Source organism: Nicotiana tomentosiformis, chromosome 4 (assembly GCF_000390325.3).
Source record: "Nicotiana tomentosiformis chromosome 4, ASM39032v3, whole genome shotgun sequence".
Lineage (NCBI taxonomy): Eukaryota > Viridiplantae > Streptophyta > Magnoliopsida > Solanales > Solanaceae > Nicotiana > Nicotiana tomentosiformis.
In genome coordinates this window covers 70,612,185-70,636,513 of record NC_090815.1, presented here as the reverse complement: position 1 = coordinate 70,636,513, position 24,329 = coordinate 70,612,185, and the positions used below count along the sequence as shown (strand labels likewise).

The 24,329-nt window shown below is 37.1% G+C and overlaps 3 protein-coding genes across 4 annotated transcripts; 2 read left to right on the top strand and 1 right to left on the bottom strand.

Annotated features, from left to right (window-relative positions):
• The first annotated feature begins 459 nt into the window (after window positions 1-459).
• Window positions 460-4,745, top strand: LOC104090855 (uncharacterized membrane protein At4g09580-like). Of its 2 annotated transcripts, none has more exons than XM_018769009.3 (4): window positions 460-1,043; window positions 3,132-3,402; window positions 3,510-3,680; window positions 4,196-4,745. In XM_018769009.3, exons 1-4 carry the CDS (start codon window positions 907-909, stop codon window positions 4,325-4,327), a joined length of 711 nt encoding a protein of 236 aa, XP_018624525.1. In that variant the 5' UTR covers window positions 460-906; the 3' UTR covers window positions 4,328-4,745. The 2 variants fall into 2 exon arrangements, with proteins under 2 accessions (XP_018624525.1, XP_009594346.1); XM_009596051.4 differs by having other exon boundaries at window positions 463-1,178.
• A 1,558-nt stretch (window positions 4,746-6,303) lies between these two features.
• LOC104090856 (calcium-dependent protein kinase 11-like) lies at window positions 6,304-11,250 on the bottom strand. Its single transcript, XM_009596052.4, has 7 exons — window positions 10,527-11,250; window positions 9,781-9,924; window positions 9,516-9,668; window positions 9,318-9,433; window positions 8,511-8,678; window positions 8,128-8,352; window positions 6,304-6,691 (listed from the first exon to the last, which is right to left on the bottom strand). Exons 1-7 carry the CDS (start codon window positions 11,080-11,082, stop codon window positions 6,551-6,553), a joined length of 1,503 nt encoding a protein of 500 aa, XP_009594347.1. The 5' UTR covers window positions 11,083-11,250; the 3' UTR covers window positions 6,304-6,550.
• A 3,492-nt stretch (window positions 11,251-14,742) lies between these two features.
• LOC138909900 (uncharacterized) lies at window positions 14,743-15,640 on the top strand. The gene is made up of 3 exons (XM_070201117.1): window positions 14,743-15,072; window positions 15,167-15,233; window positions 15,297-15,640. Exons 1-3 carry the CDS (start codon window positions 14,743-14,745, stop codon window positions 15,638-15,640), a joined length of 741 nt encoding a protein of 246 aa, XP_070057218.1.
• Window positions 15,641-24,329: the final 8,689 nt, after the last annotated feature.

Genomic DNA, 24,329 nt, shown 5'->3' with positions numbered 1-24,329 from the left:
GGGTCGGTCCGGTTAACCGGTTCAACAGTAATTTTCATTGACCGGATTTGACCGATCCGGTTAACCGGTAAAAAAATATATACGGACTAACCTCCAAACCCAGCCCTACCCGGCCCCCTTACACCAGTCTAGGCCGGTCCAATTTACTACCAGTCTAGGCCGGTCCGGAACCTGGTCAACCCGACCCGTTAAACAGATTTAGGTTCACTACATCGATTCTGTAAAATTTGAGTACTAAAAGTTTTTTTACCTACCAGTTTGGATCTTTTGTTAAGTGGACTAAACCCGCTCAAGTTTAGCTAACTTAAAGGGCAATAAGTGCTTAAGGTAACAAATAAAGGATAAAGTTAAACTTACCCCAAACATAAGGGATAATTTTGGCTAAAAACTCTTAGGTTTACACAAAATTAATAAATGGATTGCATGTGTTTTTAGTATATATTAGATAATTGAAAACGTTTCTCAACTCTCGCTTTCTTCAATCTCACCAAATCAAGAAAAGCATATGCCTTTTATATCAAGGAAATATCGTAAGTCCTTAGCTTGAAACGAAAAAACAAATTTAAAAAAAAAAAAGTAGAACGAAAAAGAATCTAAGAAAGTATCCCAAAATCCCTAACTTATATAATCCTCCCCCTCTTGTATTTTTCTTTGTGTTCTGTGCTGTAACCCCAAGCTCCCAATTCTGTGTTTTCTGCTCATTTAATTTATTTCTAATTGATATTTTACAAAATCTGGGTTTCATGGATCAGTCCAATCCTGAAAAGTCCCTGTAATTAATTGGGGTTGGGAGGTATTGGTTAGATTTGCGAAATCAAGAACGCTTAGAATTTGAAGTTTTTCTGTTCGGATCAGCATGAATGAAAATTAGAGTGTCACGTTTATTATCATCAATTTGCTGTGGGAATGGCTGCACCAAGGAGTGTAGTGGTGGACACGGGTCGGTTTGATGAAGAGAAGAGGGTGGATATGTCGTCTGTTGCAGCTGAATTGGATTCGCCGACAGGAAAGAGGTACAAGGAAGGGAAGTTTCCATTGTTAAGGTGGGAATTTGGAGCAGCTTTTGCTGTTATTTTGGTGTTCTCAACAGGCTTGTTTTGCATATACTTGTCAATGCCAGCTGCTGAGTACGCTCAACTTAAGCTGCCTCGTACCATCTCTGATCTCCGCATTCTCAAGTAGGTTCACTTTTCAGAGTTCTTGGTATTATTTGTCTGTTTGTTTAACGTATTCCCTCATTTATGATCTTTAGGTATTGTGTTTGGAAATTATGGGTTGAAGTTGACGGAATTGATTTATTTTACTTGTCAAATCAAATGGGAATTTTTCTGTGTAGCTATGCTGCATTTCTGGGGCAGATAAGCTGCTCTTTTTTCTAGTTCCAGTTTACTTGACATAGCTTAACTCCATACGGAGTTTAAGAAATAAAGGTAGATTTTTGAAACTTGTGGTTTTATACACGCCATAAGATTTGTGTGACTACTATAAAAGCTTCTGTTAAGGGTAAAATGAAAGTTAAATTATTTTCAAATATAGAAAGGTGTCATTCTTTTAGGAACATATTAATAAGGAAATAGTGTCAAAACAAAAGGAGTATTGTTTTGTATTTGAGGGAAAATTCTATTCATACTTCATGTGATTTTATTGTAAATATGCCTAGTCTGCAAGTTAGTGGTTCTATTAATCGACTTTATAACTTCTTCAAGGAAATGTATAGTCATTTGAAAGTTACGACAGAGGTTCAGTTAGTCTGTGAATTGGAGATTGAACTTTTTACTAGTTGTAACTTAGTTAGTCTGTGAATTGGAGACTGAACTTTTTACTAGTTGTAACTTCTCAGGAGAGCACTAACTGTTTGCAATGGCAGTAGACTGGCTCTAAAGTTGTATGACGAATCTCCATGCATTTTTTAGGCCTCAAATGTTTCTGAGTTTTTGTTGGTTGTTCCTATTTGTATTGGGAAGTGGTTCTTGTTGATGTCACGAAAATCTTGTTCAATATTTGTGCCCCCTGAGTGGTTACTGGATGGATTTTGAGTTTCTCATTCACTTAGATTCACCTCTCTTAATACTCTGTGGAGGGTTGTGGCTTCATCTTTGATTCAGACTCTTGCGAGCCTAGATTCACCCTGACCCCCTCAATAAGTGATGATAGTAATTTAAACAGCTGAAAGTGGGGGGTGGGGGGGGGGGGGGCAATATATTACCCCTTTTTTTCTTCTTTTTTTCTGTTGAAGATGTTTAGGGTAGCACGTTTTTCATTTGTTTTATCTTTTTATGTTTGAGTTGGTTCAAAATGAGAAAAGCACACATCATTTTGTTTCAAAGCTTGGACTCATCAGAAAATATTTCCGAGAAGAGGAGATCACTCTTTAGTTTTCTTATGAAAATATATGAGGCAAGAAATATGAGCAAGTAATATTAAGAAAATCAAACAGGCTGGATACATATTGGCCCTCAGACTTTTGATTTGGCTCCGAGAATAACTACAATATTTGCCAGAAAGTACGCATCGACCCCAAGGCTTTGCTCGTGGTAAAAGCACAACGCATGATGTGTGGGTTAGGTGCACGTCACATCATGGGTTCAAACCCTGCTTCAGACAAAAACCTTAGTATTTAAGTGGAGAAGGGTTATCCACCGGGTTTCAAACCTTGCGCCACTGTGGATTACTCGGTTATCCAAAAGAAAACAAAAAGAAAAAAAAGTAAGTTAGTGTCTAATATTAGCAGTCTTTCTTACTGGTGGTTATCCTTATTTCTTCATCATCGCTTGCTTGTACTGTTGCTCAATGATTGAAAACTTTCATGTAGTTTCTGTTAATGGTGTTTTCTTTTCTAAATTTTGGTAAAAATATTTTGATACGACACTAGATCTCTTGATCCTTTTTATCTTTTTATTTTTTGTGAGCCGAGGGTTTACCGGAAACAGCCTCTCTACCTTCTCAAGGTAGGGGTAAGGTCTGCGTACACACTACCTTCCTCAGACCCCACCTGTGGGATTACACTGGGTTTGTTATTGTTGTTGTTGTTGACACTGGATCTCTTGCTTTGCGAGGTGTGTCCTTATTTTCTCGCTGGTTCTATTTTTGTTGGAATGTCATGACTCATTAGGTTATTTTGTTTCTTTCAGGGATAACCTCGGAATGTATGCGGAAGTCTACCCGGCAAAATTCATTCTTGGTTACTGCTCAATATACATATTCATGCAGACATTTATGATTCCTGGGACAATTTTCATGTCCTTACTTGCTGGAGCACTTTTCGGCGTTTTCAGAGGGCTTCTCTTGGTTGTCTTTAATGCAACAGCTGGTGCATCGTCCTGCTATTTTCTGTCTAAATTGATCGGCAGGCCTATAGTTAACTGGATGTGGCCTGAAAAGTTGAGATTTTTCCAGGCAGAGGTCTGTAATCTTCTGAAAGTAATTACTAGTGATGTGCTACCTATTTCTACTATATTCATCATAGTTCCCAATTTGGTGCACACTAATGTGAAACTTTGTGGTTTCAGATAGCCAAGCGTCGGGATAAGTTGCTCAACTACATGCTTTTTTTGAGAATAACTCCAACATTGCCAAATCTTTTCATCAATTTGGCATCTCCTATTGTGGATATACCATTCCATATTTTCTTTTTGGCCACCGCAGTTGGTCTCATCCCAGCTGCTTATATTACAGTAAAGGTAAGTCTTTCTTCTGTTAGTAGTGGTTTCTATCTTCCATTTCTTTTCTTTTTTTTCTTCTTCCCCTCTTTCTCTTCAGCTTTCTTGTCTGTATTTTCTGTTCCTTGAAGTTGTTTTAGACTATTGTGTCCCTGAAGAGATAAACTGTAATCCAATTGTTTGCTGGCAGGAGGGTTAGCTGCCACAGATAATTTGTGACATTTTATGGGAGTGAATGGGGTAGGGTTATCAGGAGTTTTGTTTGGTAATTCCCAAAATAGAAAACTATACTGGATGAATGAACTGAGAAATATACGGCATAAAAATATGTCAAAATACTCTTTAGTCGAATAATTTGGTGATTGATCCACACAGCAGATCCCAACTAGTGCAGCCAACTCAGCCTTGAGGCTGAGCTGGTACATTTTGGTTGAGATGATCTCAGATGCATCAAAATTGCTTGTGATGTACAACCATTTCATTCTTTTGTATGACTGCAACCTCATAAGTGCTACTTTCATTCTTCACATTGTCAGGCTGGCGTAGCACTTGGGGAACTGAGGTCTGTCAAAGATCTATATGATTTCAAGACGTTGTCTGTGCTTTTCCTCATTGGTGCTCTCATAATTTTACCAACCGTCTTGAAGAGGAAGCGAATATACGAATAGAGTTCTCGACCAGCAGATCACCTTGTAAAGGAACTTTAACATTTGTATTACGACTTTACAGCAAATTGGAGAGGCAGGACCGAGGTACAGCCCTTCATTTTCCAGTACGGTGGAAAGGCAGTTTCATGTGACTGACAGGTTTTCCTGCCGCAATCAGGAGGGTTGATAAATGTTATATACTGTGTTCTTCGCCCATTTTTTATGTTAATAACCATTTACTCCCTGTCGTCGGTTGAAGCCAAAGTGATAGAATATACTACTACTACTATTTACTGTAATGCCAAAAGTAACTGACAGTAAATAGATTCTGATTGGAAGATGATAATATTCATTGCAATTACCTTCATAGAGGAACAAGATGTTGTGAGATCTTTATATGAATTATTTTTCGATAAATAGATCTATAAATTTTGCAAAATTTGGACAAATGCATGAAGCTGGGAAATGCAGCAACTGGTCAAGGAGCTCATTACATCCCTTCTATGCTCTAAAATGCTTGTGAAAGATTGTACTCAATTGCTTGTTTTATGGCTGTTCTATTATTATTATTATTATTATTTGAACTACTTCAAATGATTGAATCGACACTAATATTGATGTAAAGTGTTTATGCCGTGTCGTACTATTTCCTGAGAATTCAATACTCAAGGAGAATATGTTTTGTGATTTTAGGCTAAAATCATTAACTCTTAGATGATGCTTTCTCGTTTATAAAGTTAACCGAGTATAATAAGATAAAAATGAAGCTTTTTCTTAGGAATGTAAGTATTATGATCCACGTCATCTATCTATATCTATAAAATATTAAAAGCATGAAAGCTCTTAGGGAAATATGATTCGTCTTTTTTACCTTTTAAAAATAGAGTCACACTGGACAAAATAGTCATTTAATTATTATCCTAATATTTAGTACTTTAAAATCGGCTAAAAATTTTGTTATTAAATCTTTTCCTATTTGAACTAAGTAAGAATTCTTAAAACTTAAGAATTTTGAAGTCAATTAAAATTCTACCTTACATAAATTTTTTCTGATTTGAACTATATATGTAACTTAATTATAATTTTTACATGTTACTTTTCGTGGATGTATATTCCGTGGAAAAAAAGGAGTAAATTAATGGAATTAAAGTAACTAACATTTCCTACAATTTGATGCTAATATTTAAAAGGGAACGTAAAAAAAAAGTGCATGAAAAACATAATTTTTATATAAAAAAAATGGAAGAATTAACGATAATTCATATTTGAGGTAAGAGGTAAGCATGAGTTTAGCCTTTAAAGAGCAAATAGGACGTTCTTTTTCCTTTGAACATATTCAAATTCTTTGTCTACTTCTATTATCTAAATATTAGAAAATAATCAAATGATAATCTTTTTTAAATGTGGAATCTATTTTAAATGGTAAAAAGATTTATTAATATTTTGTACAAAGAAATATGAATATGAAAATGACATATATACGTAATTGGTCCAGAGTAAAAGTACTTTAGAAAGAAATCATACGTAATATAAAATAATGATCGAGCTAAAACTTTATAAGAAATGTTAACAATAACTGAGTTTGGATGTCTACGTGATTACAAAGGTATAAAAATATAGTGGATCAAATTCCTAAATATGATTAATATCTATCATTTTGAAACTTGTAAAGTTTTATTAATTTTTATACTATAATGCAAATATATCTTTTGAATATTTTTTATATTATTTTTAAAAATTTATATTCATCAACAAGGACACGCGCACCGCGCGTAGTATTTTCTTAATTTGACAGGGTGCAATTAAAGAATAAACATTACGACCCAATAGTTAAGCGTCACGAATCAGAGTATGGAAAAAGTATATCTGAAAAACAAGCCAAATATAAAGTTGGTAAAATGCATTATGTATATGACTAACTCCTTTAACCGACTATGTGAGCTTCTGAATCACAAGAAGTAGAATTTGGGAAAAAAAAAAAAAAAAAAAAAAAAACATTGGGTTTAAAATTACATTTTTTTATGATGAAGAAATCTTTGAGGATCATTGGCACAAGGTTCGAAATCCGGTGGACAATAAATCTGTCATTTTATCCTTACCACTTAATACCAGGCTTGTGTTGGCCCTCACCTACACATCACGAGTTGCGTTCTTACTACTGGACCAAAGCTTTGGGGCCAAATTGGATTTTAAAATTTCAAGGAGCTATTATTAAGCTATTATTACAAAAGGAATAGCAATCTCCTATTGATCTTTGTCACAGTCACTGGCTCCAAGAGCATCTGCCAGGTTGAAATTTAAATTGCCTCTCATTGTTCTGGCTGCCAGTCCTGTATTTCCCTTCTTCATCATAGTTGCAAATTCCCCATAATCTATGCGTCCATCCTGCCAACCAAAAATAAAGGGAATCCTCAAAAGCCACTCTTTAAGTTTGGATTCTTGCATTTAACATTCTAGTTATTGGAATAGTTTCACAATCCTGATTTTTACCTTCTTTAGTCAACTAGCCTAGGGTGCTAGGGGAATAACTAGAATTGCAAACATGGTCCCAAGGAGGGAGAGTGAGTTGAACTCGAGGGGTTAATTAACACTTAAGGAAGTGCATGGACATAATTTATACTAGTATTTTTATTTCATGGACATTAGTTGTCCATGAAATATCTTTTGCCATATTTAAATGGATAGGTGTAAATGGGCGGGCCCATTATCCACCGAGTTGAAAAAATAAAATATCTTTTATAGTCATGGATTATATATCAACTCTTGAGAATAAAACACATTAACGTCTTGTAATATCATAAAAGAGTGGTTTAGGCCTCATTTATTTGCACTTAATGGAGGTCTGAATCTTAATCATTCAGATCTCAGATATTAAGTGTGTTTGTTTTTAAAGTCTGAATCTTAATTATTCAGATCTTAATCATTAAGTATGTTTGTTTTTTTTTTTTACTTCACAACCACTTAATGTGTCTGAATAGGTGTGTATGATTAAGATCTATAACAAAGACTTAATTTCATTAAGATGATATCCTCCACATTCATTATTAATTATCACCACTACCAACCATTATCAACTATCACCATGCCACCCACCACCGCTATAATCAACCACCACCACCACCGTCATACTCAATCATAACCGCCACCATTATCAACAACCACCACCCACTACCCCCACCACCATCATTCTCAACCACAACCACAAACTCATACACCTCAACTATCACAACTAACCACCCCATCATCATCAACTACCATAGTCGGCATTGCGTACCATTATAACTACCACCACCTTTCTCAATCACAACCACCACCACCACCGCCACCCACCATTATTAATTATTACCACCCATCACCACTATCCTCAACCATAATCGCTGTCACTACCAATCACCACTAGCTACTACCCAGAACCACCACCATCAACCAAAACCACCACCAACCACCACCTCTAGTCGCCATTCACAAGCACCACCGTAAGCCATCACCACCACTAACTACCATATATATATATATATATATATATATATATATATATATATATATATTATTGATAGAATATTAGATTAATTAGCATTTTATTTGAATTTTGTGTTTATTAATTTTCAAATAAAGATAAATTTTATACATTCAGATGTTAAAAAACAAACCGTCTTAATCATTTAGTATTCAGATCTTGATACACATCTTAATATTCAGTTGTGTATTCAGATTTAGATGTCTTAGTCTTAATGCACATCTTGATATTCAGATGTGTATTCAGATTCAGACGTCTTAATCTTAAAAAAAAACAAATGAGGCCTAGAGTTATGGGGACTTACATTGTCTATATCAATCTCTTTGATAATATCTTCCAATTTAGCGTCACCAAAGCCAAAATCTAGGCAAGCTTGTTGAAGCTCATCAATGGTGATGTAACCACTACCATCCTTGTCAAAGTAGGAAAATGCAGCAAGAAGATTCTCCTCCCTCTCCATCTTGTTCAAATGCAATGTCGCAGCGATGAATTCACTGTAATCGATAGTGCCATTGTTGTCGAAGTCAGCCTACAGAAAACATTGTGGCCATGTCATTTGCCACTTATGTGAATGGACTATAATCAGATAACTAATCCTGCCATTATCTACTGAACAAATCCTACTAAAGGAATTTCATGAATAGTCGATATGGAGTTAAATAAAGAGACGGAATAAAGAACAAGTACCGCATTCATCAAGGCCCTGATTTCGGACTCCGTTAGATCAGATCCTACTCTTTTCAAACCATGTTTTAGTTCATCATATGTGATTGTTCCAGAGTTGTCTGTGTCAATCATCTTGAATAATTGCTTTAGGCCGCCTATCTCTTCCTCTGAAAGCCTTTCTGCTATGACCTGTTTATAAAGTAATATAAACAGAGAAATTGACAAGGTATACTTCATGTATTATAGAGTAATTGACTCATAAAAGATAGTTTTTAGTTTTGTTTGTTCCCAAGAATCTCAAGTAAATTCCTTGCTGAATCATGCAGAAATTCAGATTGCATGATCTCTTCTACAATATCAAGATACACATTAAAGTCCAAAAGTTTTCATGATTCTCTTTTTTAGCTCATTAATTGAAAATAGACACCAAGTTCATATTCCTGAATGATAACGCACTTGGGAAACCCCAAAAAGCAGATGATAAAGCTGTTTTTAGGTACCCTGTGCAGAAGTTTCACGATCCAAATTCCAGTCCTTTCTACGTTGATCAGATCATAAAATATGTCGATCCATTCACAAGTGAAATTATCTTGACAACAGACGAACACAAACAACTTGCATATAGACATGATCCATAATCCACATAAAGAGGCCAAGTTAATAACCCGCCATATCCTCATACCACTGCTACTGCTGCAATACTTATGTTTCTATTCAAATCTAAGAATCTCGGCATATGAGGCATCAAATGTACTAAACCAGAACCAAAAATTACAGCTAAAAAGCTTACTGAGAGAAAAGAAGGAAATCTAGTAAAAGAATACTCACTCGTAAAGCCATCTTCTTGAGTTTGTTCATATCACAGAACTGCTTTAGGCGTGATAAAACTGCAGAACCCAAGGGTCTGTCTGGAGCAACGTTGTCGTCCACAATCCAAGGATGACCTGAAAAATAACAAATTAAAGAAACGCGCTGAAGATGAAACTATATTTTGATTTTGCAACTTCCTTTAAAAGCTTAACACACATAGAACTTGATGCGCAGTTATTCGTGCTCTAGGATCCCTGGTGAGCATCTTCTTTACCAAATCTTTTGCACTATCCGAAATGTGAGGCCAAGGTTCTGATTCAAAATCTATCTTTCCTTTCAATATCTGTCGGAAGATACCATTGTCCGTCTCTGCAAGTCAAAATTTGAGAAAAGAAAATCAAGGAATTTAATTAGATAGAGAGAAGTAGACAATCAGCGTTTGATCTTCCTGTCTAATAAAGAAAGAAGATACAAAATTTACCAGCCCAGAAAGGTGGAACCCCGCATAATAAGATGTAAAGGATGACACCGGCACTCCAGACATCTATTTCAGGCCCATAAAATTTGTGCAACACTTCAGGAGCAACATAATAAGGACTTCCTACAACATCTGAGTGATACTGCCCTGCAAATAAAAAATAGTTTATGTTGTTAGAGCACATTTAAATAGTCCAATATCACACCACAATCACGGAAGATCAGCCAAAAATGATTGAATCATACATTGAAAAAGGGAACCATGCCATGTTTCAGACGAGACTAGAGTTAACACAAAGTTCATAAATGTTAACCTATTGTCTAACTCACTGAATGGTTCCTTTCTCCAGAATTTTCACTACATTGCTAATTTGCATATAAGCTTTTGCTCAAATTACATCTCAAAAAACATTGTTGAGAGACGAAACAAATGCATTTAACAAGAAGTCATAGTGAAAAATCCGATTCTAAAATGGGAACAGGACATGATCACCAAAGAATAATAGGTGCTCTTGAATTTCTCAAGCAAATTTAATTTTAGATGAACCACATATGATGCATTCCAGGACGTAGCGAGTTCTATTATATCTGATAGAAGGTGAATGGCAGAGTTCAATCAACAAAAGTACTAAAAATAAACCGATGGGAGACACAAAGGCAAAGAGAGGAGCAAATATGATCCCCAAGAAATGAAATTAATTTGTATTGGCAAATCAGCATTAGAAGAAGAAAAGTATGATGGAAACGAACCAGGTTTATAGAAAATAGACAAGCCAAAATCAGTAGCCTTAAGCTTGGCATCTTCATGAGAGGTATCAAAGAGGAAATTCTCAGGTTTGAGATCTCTATGCATGACACCAAGAGAATGACAAGCCTCCACAACCTTGACAATAGTGTTCATCAATTGTGCTGCTTTCTTCTCACTAAAATGTCCCTTTTCAACAATCCTATCAAAAAGCTCCCCGCCTTTACACAATTCCATAACAATATGGACAAACAGATTGTCCTCATAAGTCCCTTTAATCCTCACTACATAAGGGTGTTCAGATAAATGATGCATTATCTGAATCTCTCTCCACACATCCTCATAATCTTCCCTGCATAAAAGCTTCCTTTTTGGGATTGATTTGCACGCATATTCAACCCCTGTTGCATTTTCTATGCATTGGTATGTTGTCCCAAATTGCCCTTGCCCTAGTTTCTTCCCAAGAGTGTACTTTTCCCCTATTCTTGCTGTTTGGTATGGGAGGACATTCTGAGATGCCCTTGTTGTTGGACCTTTCTTCATTTCTGTTGTCATCTCCATTGCAATGTCTATCTGCTTTTGGTATTTTCTTGATCTTTGTTAATGGTTTTCTTGGCGTGGAATGTGGTGGCTATAGTTGACTTGCGTTGGGGTCGTGTTATTTATTGTGGAAGGCAGTTAAGGTGGGAGTCACGTCCCATTATCAATCGGGCCAAATATAAGCCTTTGCTTTCCAAAATGGTATAAGATTACTACCGAGTTATTTATATTTTTTTGTCATACTTTGAAACAAAAATACTCTTATTTTGGTTGGAGTGTCACGTGGCACCACCAGATGAAAATAAACCATTTCTTTTTTTTACTCGATCCGTTTTTAAAAACCTACCACCCGACCCAATTTTCACTCAAGGTTAAACTAAGCATCTTTTGTTCTAAAGCAATTTTTTTGTAAAAACTAAAAAAAAATGCTTAAAAAAAATATTTTTCATTTTTTGTTATTGTAAAAATTGAAAAAAAAATATTTTTTTGTAAAAACTGAAAAAAAAAAAAAAAAAAAGACTCTCCTAAAGCAGTGGACTATATATGCATTAGTTTAAAAAAATAAAAATATTTTGCAAAATCTTTTTTTTCAGTTTTTACAAAAACAATGCTTTAAAAAAAACTGAAAAAACTGAAAAATATTTTTTTAAAAAGACCCTTACCCATTACCCATACCTGAAAAGTAATTTTCTAAAGCAATTATTTTGTAAAAACTAAAAAAAAAAGATTCAACAAAATATGTTCGCTTTTTTAAAACTTATGCACCTATAGTCCACTGCTTTAGGAAAATGCTTTTTTTTTCTTTCTTTTTTTTCTGTTTTTACAAAAAAAAAAAAAAATTTAGTTTTTACAAAAAAAATGCTTTAAAAAACTGAAAAATATATATTTTGCAAATTTCCTTTTCTTTTTTTAGTTTTTACAAAAAGAAAATTCCAGTTTTTACAAAATATATGCTTTAAAAAAACTGAAAAACTATTTTTTTTGTTTGTAAAAACTGAAGAAAAAAAAGACTTTCCTAAAGCATTGGACTACAGGTGCATTAGTTTTAAAAAAACGAAAATATTTTGCAAAATCTTTTTTTTTTTAGTTTTTACAAAAAACAATGCTATAAAAAAACTGAAAAATATTTTTTTAAAGCATTCTTTTTCAGTTTTTACAAAAAATTTGCTTTAGAACAAAAGATGCTAAGTTTAGCCTTGGGTGAAAATTGGGTCAGGTGGTAGGTTTTTTAAAACAAATCGGATAAAAAAAAAGAAATGGGTCGTTTTCATGAGGTGCTGCCACGTGGCACTCCATCCAAAATAAGGATATTTTTGTTCCAAAGTATGATGGGAGGGGTATAGATAACCTAATAGTATAACGAGGGGTATTCTTAGACCATTTTCGAAAGTACATGAGTATATTTGACCCTTTGCCGTTCTTTGTTTTCTTTTCCTATTCCTATTCCTATTTGCATGTGAGGTAGGTAACAAACAAAACGTTTTACTCTACTTAAAATATCTAAAGAACGGTAGACTATTTAAATAATATGTATAGTATACATTTTGTATAGGGAGATTGTTTTTATATGAGAAAATGTGAAAGTATACTTTTCTTTTTAGAAAGGTAGAGTTTAGATGTATTCAAGTTACAAATTTTAATTTAAATACTTTAGTGTGGTTCCGGAACCTAAATAGCAACTTTTTGGACTCAAAAGACCAAAATTGGTGCATAAAAAAATGGTGTACCATTTTATATATAGCGCATATTTTTACATGCACTATACGTTAACATCCAGTTACCCCGTTAACGTATAGCGCATGTAATACATGCTTATGCACTTCAATTTTGCATGTAATGACTGGCATCATAATTCACTAGTATAGCGCATTTAATACATGCGTTATACACATAGCGCATTTATTACATGCGATATACGTTCATTTTTTCTGACCTCTTAAATGACAGCTCTAATAATTGTATGGCGAAGCACTTATTTGTATGCACATTTTTTAGGTGCCAAAGGCACTTATAGTTGCCTACTTAAGGTCGAATGTTCATTCTTGAAAAAAATCATTCTTGAGTGAATTTGAACCATTACTTTGTTCTTCAGCATCCTTTATACATCCCTTCATCTTCATCAATCTATACAAAGCTCTCTTTGAACCTTTCTACGATGTCTGATGAGCGAAGAGTTAGGGTTGCATTATATTTGGGCGTGAGGCTGTGGTGGAGAATAATTCGGTACACAATAGTTATTCTCCATAATGTATTATTAAGTTGTCACTCATTGGAATACCACACATTGGTAGCTCTGATTTATAAAAGAATGTGTGTGAATAAACGTTCGGTTAATCTTAAGGTAATTGGAAAGTTATACGTATTCGATTACTTCACAATGTGTGGCTTGTTATGTCGAGTTTAACATCAATGATTATGAAACTCTACAAGATTTTTGAGGACTACGGATGAACACTGGGATGTTCTTGTGATAAGTATGTTGGAAATATACGTAAAGTCCGAAGACATCAACAGGACTGGAGGGTTAACGAGGAGCTGGGACACTCAACCATCTGGAAGAATTTTCAAAGCTGTTTTATTCGACCAGGTTCCGTATGAAAGAGTCTGGCCTGATCTAAACTTATCTACATGGGTTAACGAGGAGCGAGGACACAACTTCTTGCTAATGCAGCAGTATGGAGGGTCGCCAAGTTGCAACTTACCTAGTTGTAGTATAACTATTTGTTTTATGTCTATAATAATAACAACTTGTATTTTTTTCATAGGGGTTACCGGCCAGATATAAATTTTACTAGTTATGAACCAACCAACATTGGAACTCCACCTACTTTTGAAAGGATGAATCATGTTGGTCCATCCTCGAGTCATCAACAATTTGATAAGGAGCATCATGGGCTATCTATAAATTATGAATGGTATGTTTAAGCGTTAAAGTTAATATATTATGTTGAAATGTACAAGATATTAATTATTTAATTCATTGTGTAGGAAAAATGAGCAACATGACGGTGTTGGGTGATGACGATATTTTGAATCAGGATATGGCAGATGCACAAAGTGAGAAAGATGATAGTGACTATGACAATAATGTTGATGAGTCAGGTGATGAAGCACCCTTCTCAGGTAAGAGTGACAATGAGGAACCACACTTCTCAGATGAGAGTGACAATGAGGAACCACACTTCTCAGATGAGAGTGACAATGAGGAACCACACTTCTCAGATGAGAGTGACAATGAGCAACCAGATTTGATAATGGAGCATGATGCCACCACTCAGCATGCTCCGTATATGCAGACTCCACCTACCATTAGACCAGCAGTATACGAGTCGCGTGAGGTATTTTATTCAAGAGAGATTCCCTACCTTGATCACTTGCCGCCAGATATGGATGCCCTCACAAGGGATCTTGATAAAATTCGTATATCAATGTGGGATGAAAGTAGACCAATGGAGCTCCGCAAAAATATGCTTTTCAATGACAAGGCTCACCTTAATAGGGCAATGTGAATTTACAGCACAAAAATTATCATGAGATTGAGGTTGCTGAGTCATATAGAAAAACATATAAGGTGATTTTTCGTAAATGGGACCAACGTTGTAAGTGAATGCTGCATGGGAGAAAGTTAAAAAATAATATATATAGGTGGTGGGGAAATATAATGGCAAGCATACTTGTAATATGGACACATTCAATGGGAATCATTTTAACTTGAACGTTGATTTGATTTCTCTTGTCTTGATTCCACATATTGAATCGTCCATAAAGTACAAGGTGAAGGAGTGCATAACATCAGTTGTGCAGATATATAGGTGTACCATTACCAAAAGAAAGACATTTCTTGGGCATAAACGTGCTTTTGAGATTGTTTATGACAACTGGGATAAGTCATTTACGGCTCTACCGAGGTACAAAGCTTCTTTGCAACACTATAATTCAGGGACAGTTGTTGAATGGAAGCACGACCGAGGTCCTTACATTGCAGAAAACATATTTAGATATGTGTTCTGGGTATTTAAACCATCCATTGATGATTTTGTTCATTGTCATTGATAATCTCCATAGACGGGACACATGTGTATGGAAGTACGATATAAATATGTAGATTACCATTGGGGTAGATGCTAATGGCCAAATATTTCCTCTTGCCTTTGCTATTTGTGCCAATGAGAGTAAATAGACTTGGACATGGTTTTTAAACCGTTTGAAAGAGCACGTTGTGAGACAATGTTCAGGTATTTGTCTAATATTTGATCGACGTGATGGGATTTTATATTCTGTGCGTGCTTTGGATGAATGGAAGGAGTTGTACGACTACCATCATTACTGTGTTAGGCACTTGAAGGTCAACTTCCAGCGGGCTTATCCGAATAAGAGGTTGCGTGATCTAATATGGATGGATGCAACAAATCATCAAGAGAGGAAATTCTTGATGCAGATGGAATTAATTAAGCAGGAAGACAAAGGAGCTTATCTTTGGTTGAGGGATCTTGAGATTGAGAAATGGACTCTGCATAAGGATGGTGGCAAAAGATGGAGAATTTTAATTACAAATGTATCAGAGTCCTTCAATGGATAGTTGAAGTCATCCTGTGGACTACCACTCACTGCCATGGTGCGAATGTCATTCAAGCAGCTGACAGAGAGATTCGTTGATAGATTACATAGTGCATCTTTCTTGGTTGAAAGGAGTGTTAAAATTATGCCAAAACCGATGCAACTGTTTGAGCATTATAAGCCGCTCGTAATGAGTGGTCTGCCAACTGGGATGAGCGGGTATATGCTGTGGTCGGCCAAACTGTCGTAAGACTCTCCCCATCGGATGATGCTCAACTATATCGAGACAGATCAATGGGACCTCAGAAAGCCACACGGCTCGACCTTCTGAGCAATAGTATGGCAAACTGGTTCTGAGCTTGTCGCTATATGGCCTCCATATGAGCTATTTATTAAACAAAAGAAAGTAAGTAAACGCAAGACAAATCATGTATTAACAAACGTACTAAGTCAAATATTTACCAGATCACCATCCAGTAGATCTAATATATCCTTGTAGAGCGGGAGATGATGTCAAGCCTCGACATTGCGAGTTTGGCCTCTCCTATTTACCCACCTCCTAGCACGGGGTAGCAACGACGGTGGTGGTGAATCTGGAGCTAGTGGCCGAGGAGTGGGATGCATCTGCAAGAATCTCTCTCAAGCCCAAACCTAATATTGATTGTAGATGTAAAACTAAGTATTTCTAATACATATATGATATTCATGAAAAGATTTGATAATGTTATCACCTGTAGAAGCAGAATAAATCCAGCGATGTCTCTCACGCTACCCATCGACGCCCTACGTAACTGCCTATACATGTACGCTTGAACGGAACTGCCCCAACTGTACATGGGTAAATCATCTAACCGTTCCAGATGATCCAAAAAATGTAGGCTAACAAGGTTCCCCGAGGTGTTCTGGAAAAGAATACCGCAAAATATCATCAATAGCAGCAGCCTAGACTGCCACTAAATACCCTCAACCAGTGTCTCATCTGTGATCTGCTCGTGTAGCGCCTCCAAGTGCTACCTAACAGGAAATAACTATAATCTTCTAACTCCAATAATCGCAGTCTCCTCAACTGGACAGAGTCCAGTGAGCCTCTTCAGTATCTCTAGATAGTCAGGCCTCCTATACTTCCTAATTGCAGGCGAGTAGTGGACAACAAGACCATCAACGGACAGTCCAAATAAAACCTCTACATCCTGTAATGTGATAGTGGCCTCGTCGGTAGACAAATGGAATGTATATATCTCTAGCCTCCAGCGCTCGATCAGAGTTGTGATCAATGACCAGTCGAACTATAACTGGCCGACCTCGACAACTCATTAAAAATCAGTCCGTGTGAGGTATGCGACAGTGCGATGATGTAGTGGATTATCCCTAATAAGCTCCCAGAAATCATCAGGGTGGAATTTTTTTCTAAGTAACCCTCCATCCCATATACGTGATAACCTATGGCGCGCCTGGAGCGTAAGTAGCTCACGTGAAACAGGTCCAAGATGAACAGTCCGACGATCCATAATAATCTATGTACATTGAATAATGATAATTAAACATATGTTATCTTACTTTTCATAACGAAAGATTTATTTATTACCGTTGTTTGAGATTGTAAGGAGTATTATCTAACTATATTAAGTATATTTTATTTTTCGTTTAGTTAATTCATACCAATTTATATATTAGCGTTTTAGATTTAACAATAAAAAATCAGCAGATTCTCCTTTGTACTAACAACTAATAAATATTTTATTCATCAGTCAGAAATACCTACAATATTTTTCTAGCTTTAACTCTCAGAATATATTAAACATTTTATTTATTTATTTGACACAAATTATTAATTAGTATTTATTTAATTCATAACGGTTTATACGTTATTTTTTTAGATCTAACGATAAAAATTCGGCAGAGTATCCTTTGTACTTACAACTATTCAAATTTTAATTCGTCAGTTATAGAACACTACATTATTTTATTTATTGAACGTATCGGGATATCTTAAAATAGTTAATTAATTAATTAGATACGAAGTATTATTTACCATTTAATTAATTCATAAATTTTTTGTATGTTTGTTTTTTGGATTTCACGACAAAAAAATGACAGAGTATCCTCTGTACTGCCAACTATCCAGTTTTTATTCAATATTCAAATAATCCTAAAGTTTAACTTATATGTGGGGAAATTTAGGAATTTAACAACCAAAGTAGGAATCAAAAGACTACTTTTATGGGGAACAAATAAAATATTAGTATATATTTTTGCCTTAAGTATCTAAATATAAAGTGATAACGGGCATTTTTTCTTGTACAAAATGCATAATCCAGTTGAATTTTTATGTTTTTATTCTAAGTTATCATAATTATTACGTAATCTTTTTGCTTGATAGATTTGTTTATATTAACTCCAAAGATGAATAATGCGAACCGAAACCCAAATAGACCAAATCGATTAGACCTATTTAGGTAATGTAAATTGTAACATGACTACGTTCAAAATTTATGGCAGCGGAGCCTCTAAATCATGGATCCACCTCTGGCTATACATCACCTATTTTGAATTAAGGTATAGCGCATGTATTACATGTTGTTCACAACAAATTTTTGTAGTACGAAAAATAAACTGCAACAAAAATATTATGAAGAAAAAAAGATTTTATTGATAAATATTTGTGAGTACAATTCTATATATCCCTTGATTCTCCTCTCTAAAATTTCCCATGATTCGAGAGCTTGAAAAACGTCTTTCTCGAATGTAGGACTATGCAGACCTCCTTGTGATGTATTTAATCGCCAAGAACATCGAGCAACACTTTGTTGTTACGGGTTGATCTTCGAGAAGAATTCCGTTGATCACTCCTTTGTTGAAGAACTATGCACTTGATGATTGATCTCTCTGTTTGTGGATGCCTTCATCAATTGCGGAATATTTTTCTCCAACTCTGAATGTCTCCAGAGAGTTATGTAACCTCTATATTTATAGTGGTAGATGATGGAAAGTCCAGCTACATATGAACTCTCTTGCTTGATTCTGATTGGTTCATGTGAGTCATCAAACTTATCACATAAGCTATGTGATAAGCTTGCTTGTGATTGGCCAAGACATGTCATCTTAGACACTTGGCAACTCTTGATTGGTCACTATTTTGGACTGGATTGCCACATCATTTAACACGTGGCGTCATCTTGTTGGCTTTGAGCTGACTGGACATGCCATGTCATTTGACACATGGCATGAGCCTAGGCTAAGATGAAATGGACCTTGGGCTTGAAATTTAAAATGGACTTATTTAATTTGTGAAGTCCAAATTAATTATTCGACCCAAAGCAATTTGGAATTTAATCCAAATTTTGTATGGACTAAATTCAATAATTTTTACATATCTACAGATGCCCCCTACTTCAAGTCTTGTCCGGTATAGACTTGACGAACCATAGAGACGAGATTTGAAGTACCCGTGCAAATCGCCATTCTTTTAGGCGAAAATAATTAACTTCCAATGGCTAGCTTCTTTTTTTTTCGAAAAAAAAACAAACACTTTATTTTTTGCCTATTGTTTACTAATAAATGATAAGTCATGTTGTCACGACCCAATTTCTCCTATAGGCCGTGATGGCGCCTAATGCTGCCGCTAGGCAAGCCAACAGTGAACTGACTATGTGATTACTTTTCTAATAAGTTTCCAAATAAATAAATTCCATTTATTAGGAGATTAAGGAGTAGAAAATTTAATAGAATAAACGAAGGCAAACTAAGTGGGAAAATATAGTGACATAAATACTCCAAAACTATAAAGTCTACTAGTATGTGTGCCAAGACCTGGTGTCACAAGTGTATGAGCAACTAGTAGAATATACAAAAATTTAACTACTGTCTGAAATAAAGTAGACAGAAAATAGATACAAAAGAGAGACTCTAGGTGCTGCACAACGGCTCAGAAAGCAGCTCACCACTAGATCTCGGGGTAACGGGGGTGCGCGCCGATATGACCGCCAGATGCACCTGCCTCAGATCCTGCACGATTTGTGCAGAAGTGTAGCGTGAGTACATAAACAACATATACCAGTAAGTATCTAGTCTAACCTCGAAGAAATAGTGACGAGGGGTCGACATCGACACTTAGTATGTGCTAACAATAAAATACAGAAATTCTAAATAAGCAGGGTTCATGTAAATAATAAATATAACTCCATAACAAGCAGTGAATAATAATTCTTTCACAACTAATAAATTTCAAGTCAATTTCTGTCGTAAAATAATTATAACCGCTCAAGCCATAAAATAATATCGAGTATAATTAAGCTCCGAATATTATCACGCACGGTTTATGCCGAGGTCGTACGACCCGAACCATAGATGCATCTATTCTACTGTCGAGGCGTTCGGCCCGCTCCACAAGAAGAGAGGATACATTATGAACATCCGATTTAAAAGTTATTATAAGGCTAATACACAAAGAAGCACAATTTCTATTAACGATCAAGTAACCCGCCAAAACTCAAGTAAGTGAAATTCGATCTTTTACAATTCCTTTATCAAGTTCCAATATAATTTAGGCACTTTAATTAACAAATAGGGTGCAAACATTATAAGTATTTCATGATATGGGTCATAAACTACCCGGACATAAGCATCATTAGTAGCTACACACGGACTCTCGTCACCTTATGCGTACGTAGCCCCCGCAATTAGAAGCAACTAATAATTTAAATCACATATGGGGTAAATTCCCTCTTACAAGGTTAGGCAAGAGACTTACCTGGTCTCAAAACTCGCTTTCCGGCCTCAAATTCACTCTAAAGCCTCAACTCGGTGCCAAACAATCCAAAACTAGTCAAATCTTGTGTAAATTAATCAATACATGTTCAAAAGTTCATAATCTAACTATTAGAGTGATTACCCAACCCAAATTGGAAGATTTCTAAAATTTATCCCCGGGCCCACGTGCTGGATTCTGAAAATTTTCGAAGATAATTGTTACCCATAACCTCACGCACTCCAATATATAATTTCCACCTATTTCGATGACCATTTTGGTGGTTAAATCCCATTCTTATCAAAACCTAGGTTTTTCATAAACCCAAAATTTTCACAATTTTACATATTAAAATCTACCCATAATCTATGTATTTAACTTATATTAGATAGAAATTACTTACCTCCAATAGCTAGGTGAAAACCCTCTCTTTAAGATCTCTAAAATCGCCTAAGGAATGTAATAAATGAACCCAAAATGGCCTAAGTCCCATATTAAAAGGACATCACTGCCTCCAGCATTTCCGCTTCTGCGGGCCTGGGGCCGCACCTACGGAAAAGTCATCGTAGGTGCGGTCCTAGCCCAGGCTAGCTGACTCCGCTTCTGCGGTCCCGCTTTTGCGGAGTGTGGAGCGCATCTGCGGCCTTCTCGCACCTGCGGACTTCTCATCGCAGAAGCGAGGCCGCTTTTGCGCATGCTCTTCCGCTTCTACGGACCACTGAATAAATGGCCAAAACCGCTTCTGCGGCCAAGAGCTCGCACCTGTGGGCTTGCACCTGCGACCAAGACCTCGCAGGTGCGGGCACACCAGAACTGGTGCACCAGTAGCCCCTTTTGATCTCTAACTCGATCCGTGCAGCGTCCGAGTAGCACCTGAGGCTCCCGATGCCTCGTCCAAACATACCAACAAGTTTTTAAATATGATACGAACTCACTCGCACCCTCGGAACGCGGAAAACAACATTAAAACTAATAATCATAATCCAAAACCAATAGAATCAACTTATGAACTTCAAATTCTTCCAACTTACTCCGAACGCGCCGATTCATACTTAAACTACTCGGAATGAGACCAAATTTTGCGTGCAACTGTTAAATCACCATACAGAAATATTCCCAAACTCAGAATCCCTAAAGGATCTCGATAACACCAAAACCTACTCCAAACCAAATTTAAAGAACTTTAAATCCTTCAATGCGCCAACTTTCAACCTTATGCGCCGAAATACTCCCGGGTCATTCAAAATCTGATCCGAACATATGACCAAGTCCAAAATCATCATACAAACCTATTGGGACCGTCAAATCTCGGTTCCGAGGTCCTTTACTAGAAATGTTGACCCAAGTCAAACTAACCCCTTCAAAGCCTATATTAAGGAATTAAGTGTTCCGATTTCAACCCGAACCCTTCCAAATTCCAAACTACCCATCCCCGCAAGTCATAAAATAGTAAAAGCACATACAAGGAGTCTTATTTAGGGGAAAGAGGATCTAGAAAGCCAAACGAATGGTCGTGTCGTTACATTCTCCACCTCTTAAACAAACGTTCGTCCCTCGAATGGGTCTAGAATCATACCTAGAGTGCTGAATAGGTGTGGATATCTGCTCCGCATGTCCTCCTCGGTCTCCCAAGTTGCCTCCTCGACTGTTTGACCCCTCTACTGAACCTTTACCGCAAAAATCTTCTTGGACTTCAACTGGAAAACCTGTCTGTCAACAATGGAAACTGGTTCCTCCTCGTAACCCAAGCTCTCATCTAACTGAACCATGCTGAAGTCTAACACATGTGACCTGTTGGCATGATACTTCAGGAGCATGGACACGTGAAAAATTGGATGAACTCCCGATAGGCTAGGAAGCAAAGCAAGCTCATAAGCAACCTCCCCAACCCGTCTCAACACCTCAAATGGGCCTATAAACCTTGGGCTCAACTTGCCCTTCTTCCCGAACCGCGTGATTCCCTTCATCGGCGAGACTTTCAAGAGAACCTTCTCACCCACCATAAATGATAAATCATGCGCCTTCTGATCCGTGTAACCCTTCTGTCTAGACTATGCTGTGCGAAGTCGCTCCTGAATCAACCTTACCTTTTCCAAGGCATCCTTCACCAAATCAGTACCATATGACTTAGCCTCGCCGGGCTCAAACCATCCGATGGGCGAACGATATCGCCGACCATATAAAGCCTCAAATGGAGCCATCTCGATGTTGGACTGATAACTGTTGTTGTAAGAAAACTCGGCCAAAGGAAAGAATAGATCCCACTGCCCTCCAAAGTCAATCACACATGCTCTGAGCATATCCTCCAAGATTTGAACCATCCACTCCGACTGCCCGTCAGTCTACGGATGAAAGGCTATACTGAGCTATACCCGGGTCCCCAACTCACTCTGTAGTGCCCTCCAGAAATGCAAAGTAAACTGAGGGCCTCTATCCAATATGATGGAAACATGCACACCATGCAACCGGACAATCTCCTAAATATAAATCTGAGCCAACCTCTCTGAAGAATACGTGGTCACAACCAGAATGAAGTGTGCCGCCTTGGTCAACCTGTCCACAATGACCCAAACTGCATCAAACTTTCGCAAGGTCCGCGGCAGCCCAACTACGAAATCCATAGTAATGCGCTCCCATTTCCACTCGGGTATAACCATTTGCTAGAGTAGGCAACCTGGCCTCTGGTGCACGTACTTAACCTGCTGGCAATTAAGGCACCTCGCTACATACTCAACTATGTCCTTCTTCATCTGCCGCCACCAATAATGCTGCCTCAGGTCGCGATACATCTTCGTAGCACCTGGATGACTAGAATACCAAGAACTGTGTGCCTCCTCTAGAATAGTTTCCCTCAACCCATCAACATTAGGGACACATAGATGACTCTGGAGTCGTAGAACACCATCCTCACCTATAGTAACCTCTTTGGCACCACCTTGTAGTACCATCTCACTGAGAACCAATAAGTGCGGATCGTCGTACAGGCAAGCCTTGATCTGCTCAAATAGTAAAGACTGGGCGACGACACATGCAAGAACTCGGCTAGGCTCTAAAATATCTAACCTCACAAGTCTGTTAGCCAAGGACTGAATGTCCAAAGATAATGGCCTCTCCTCTGCTGAAATGAATGCCAAACCACCCATACTCTCCGCCTTTCTGCTCAGGGCATCCGCAACCACATTCGCCTTGCCCGGATGATAAATGATGGTAATATCATAATCTTTTTAGTAACTCAAGCCACCTGCGCTGCCTCAAATTGAGATCCCTTTGCTTGAACAAATGCTTCAAGCTGCGATGATTGGTGTAAACTTCACAGGACACCCCATAAAGATAATACCTTCAGATCTTAAGAGCATGAACAACCGCGGCCAACTCCAAATCATGTATGGGGTAATTTTTCTCATGGGGCTTCAACTGGCGTGAAGCATATGCAGTAACTCGCCCCTCCTGGATCAATACATAACCCAAACCAACGCGTGAAGCATCACAATACACAATATACATCCCTGAACCAGAAGGTAACACTAATACTGGTGCTGAAGTCAATGCGGTCTTGAGCTTCTGAAAGCTCGCCTTGCAATCATCGAACCATCAGAACGGAGCACCTTTCTGGGTCAATCTAGTCAAAGGTGCTGCAATAGATGAGAAGCCCTCCACAAACCGACGATAATAACCTGCTAACCCCAAGAAGCTCCTAATCTCGATCGTTGTGGTAGGACGAGGCCACCTCTGAACTGCCTCGATCTTCTTGGGATCTACCTTAATGCCCTCTCCTGATACGACATACCCCAAGAATGGTACGTAATCCAATCAAAACTCACACTTGGAGAACTTAACATATAGCTTCTGTTCCAGCAAGGTCTGAAGTACCACTCTCAAATGTTTCTTGTGCTCCTCCATGCTACGCGAGTAGATCAAAATGTCATCAATGAAGACAATGAAGACAATGACGAACAAATCAATA

Excerpts from the sequence above, each read along its gene's own strand:
- LOC104090855 (XM_009596051.4), top strand. The coding sequence starts at position 907 with ATGGCTGCACCAAGGAGTGTAGTGGTGGACACGGGTCGGTTTGATGAA. Across the intron at positions 3,403-3,509 it reads TGAGATTTTTCCAGGCAGAG|ATAGCCAAGCGTCGGGATAA; the intron begins GTCTGTAATCTT and ends TTGTGGTTTCAG. Across the intron at positions 3,681-4,195 it reads CTGCTTATATTACAGTAAAG|GCTGGCGTAGCACTTGGGGA; the intron begins GTAAGTCTTTCT and ends TCACATTGTCAG.
- LOC104090856 (XM_009596052.4), bottom strand. The coding sequence starts at position 11,082 with ATGGAGATGACAACAGAAATGAAGAAAGGTCCAACAACAAGGGCATCT. Across the intron at positions 9,925-10,526 it reads GTCTATTTTCTATAAACCTG|GGCAGTATCACTCAGATGTT; the intron begins GTTCGTTTCCAT and ends TTTTATTTGCAG. Across the intron at positions 6,692-8,127 it reads AAGAGATTGATATAGACAAT|GATGGACGCATAGATTATGG; the intron begins GTAAGTCCCCAT and ends TTTGGTTGGCAG.
- LOC138909900 (XM_070201117.1), top strand. The coding sequence starts at position 14,743 with ATGGACACATTCAATGGGAATCATTTTAACTTGAACGTTGATTTGATT. Across the intron at positions 15,073-15,166 it reads TATTTAGATATGTGTTCTGG|ATTACCATTGGGGTAGATGC; the intron begins GTATTTAAACCA and ends ATAAATATGTAG. Across the intron at positions 15,234-15,296 it reads TGCTATTTGTGCCAATGAGA|GTATTTGTCTAATATTTGAT; the intron begins GTAAATAGACTT and ends GACAATGTTCAG.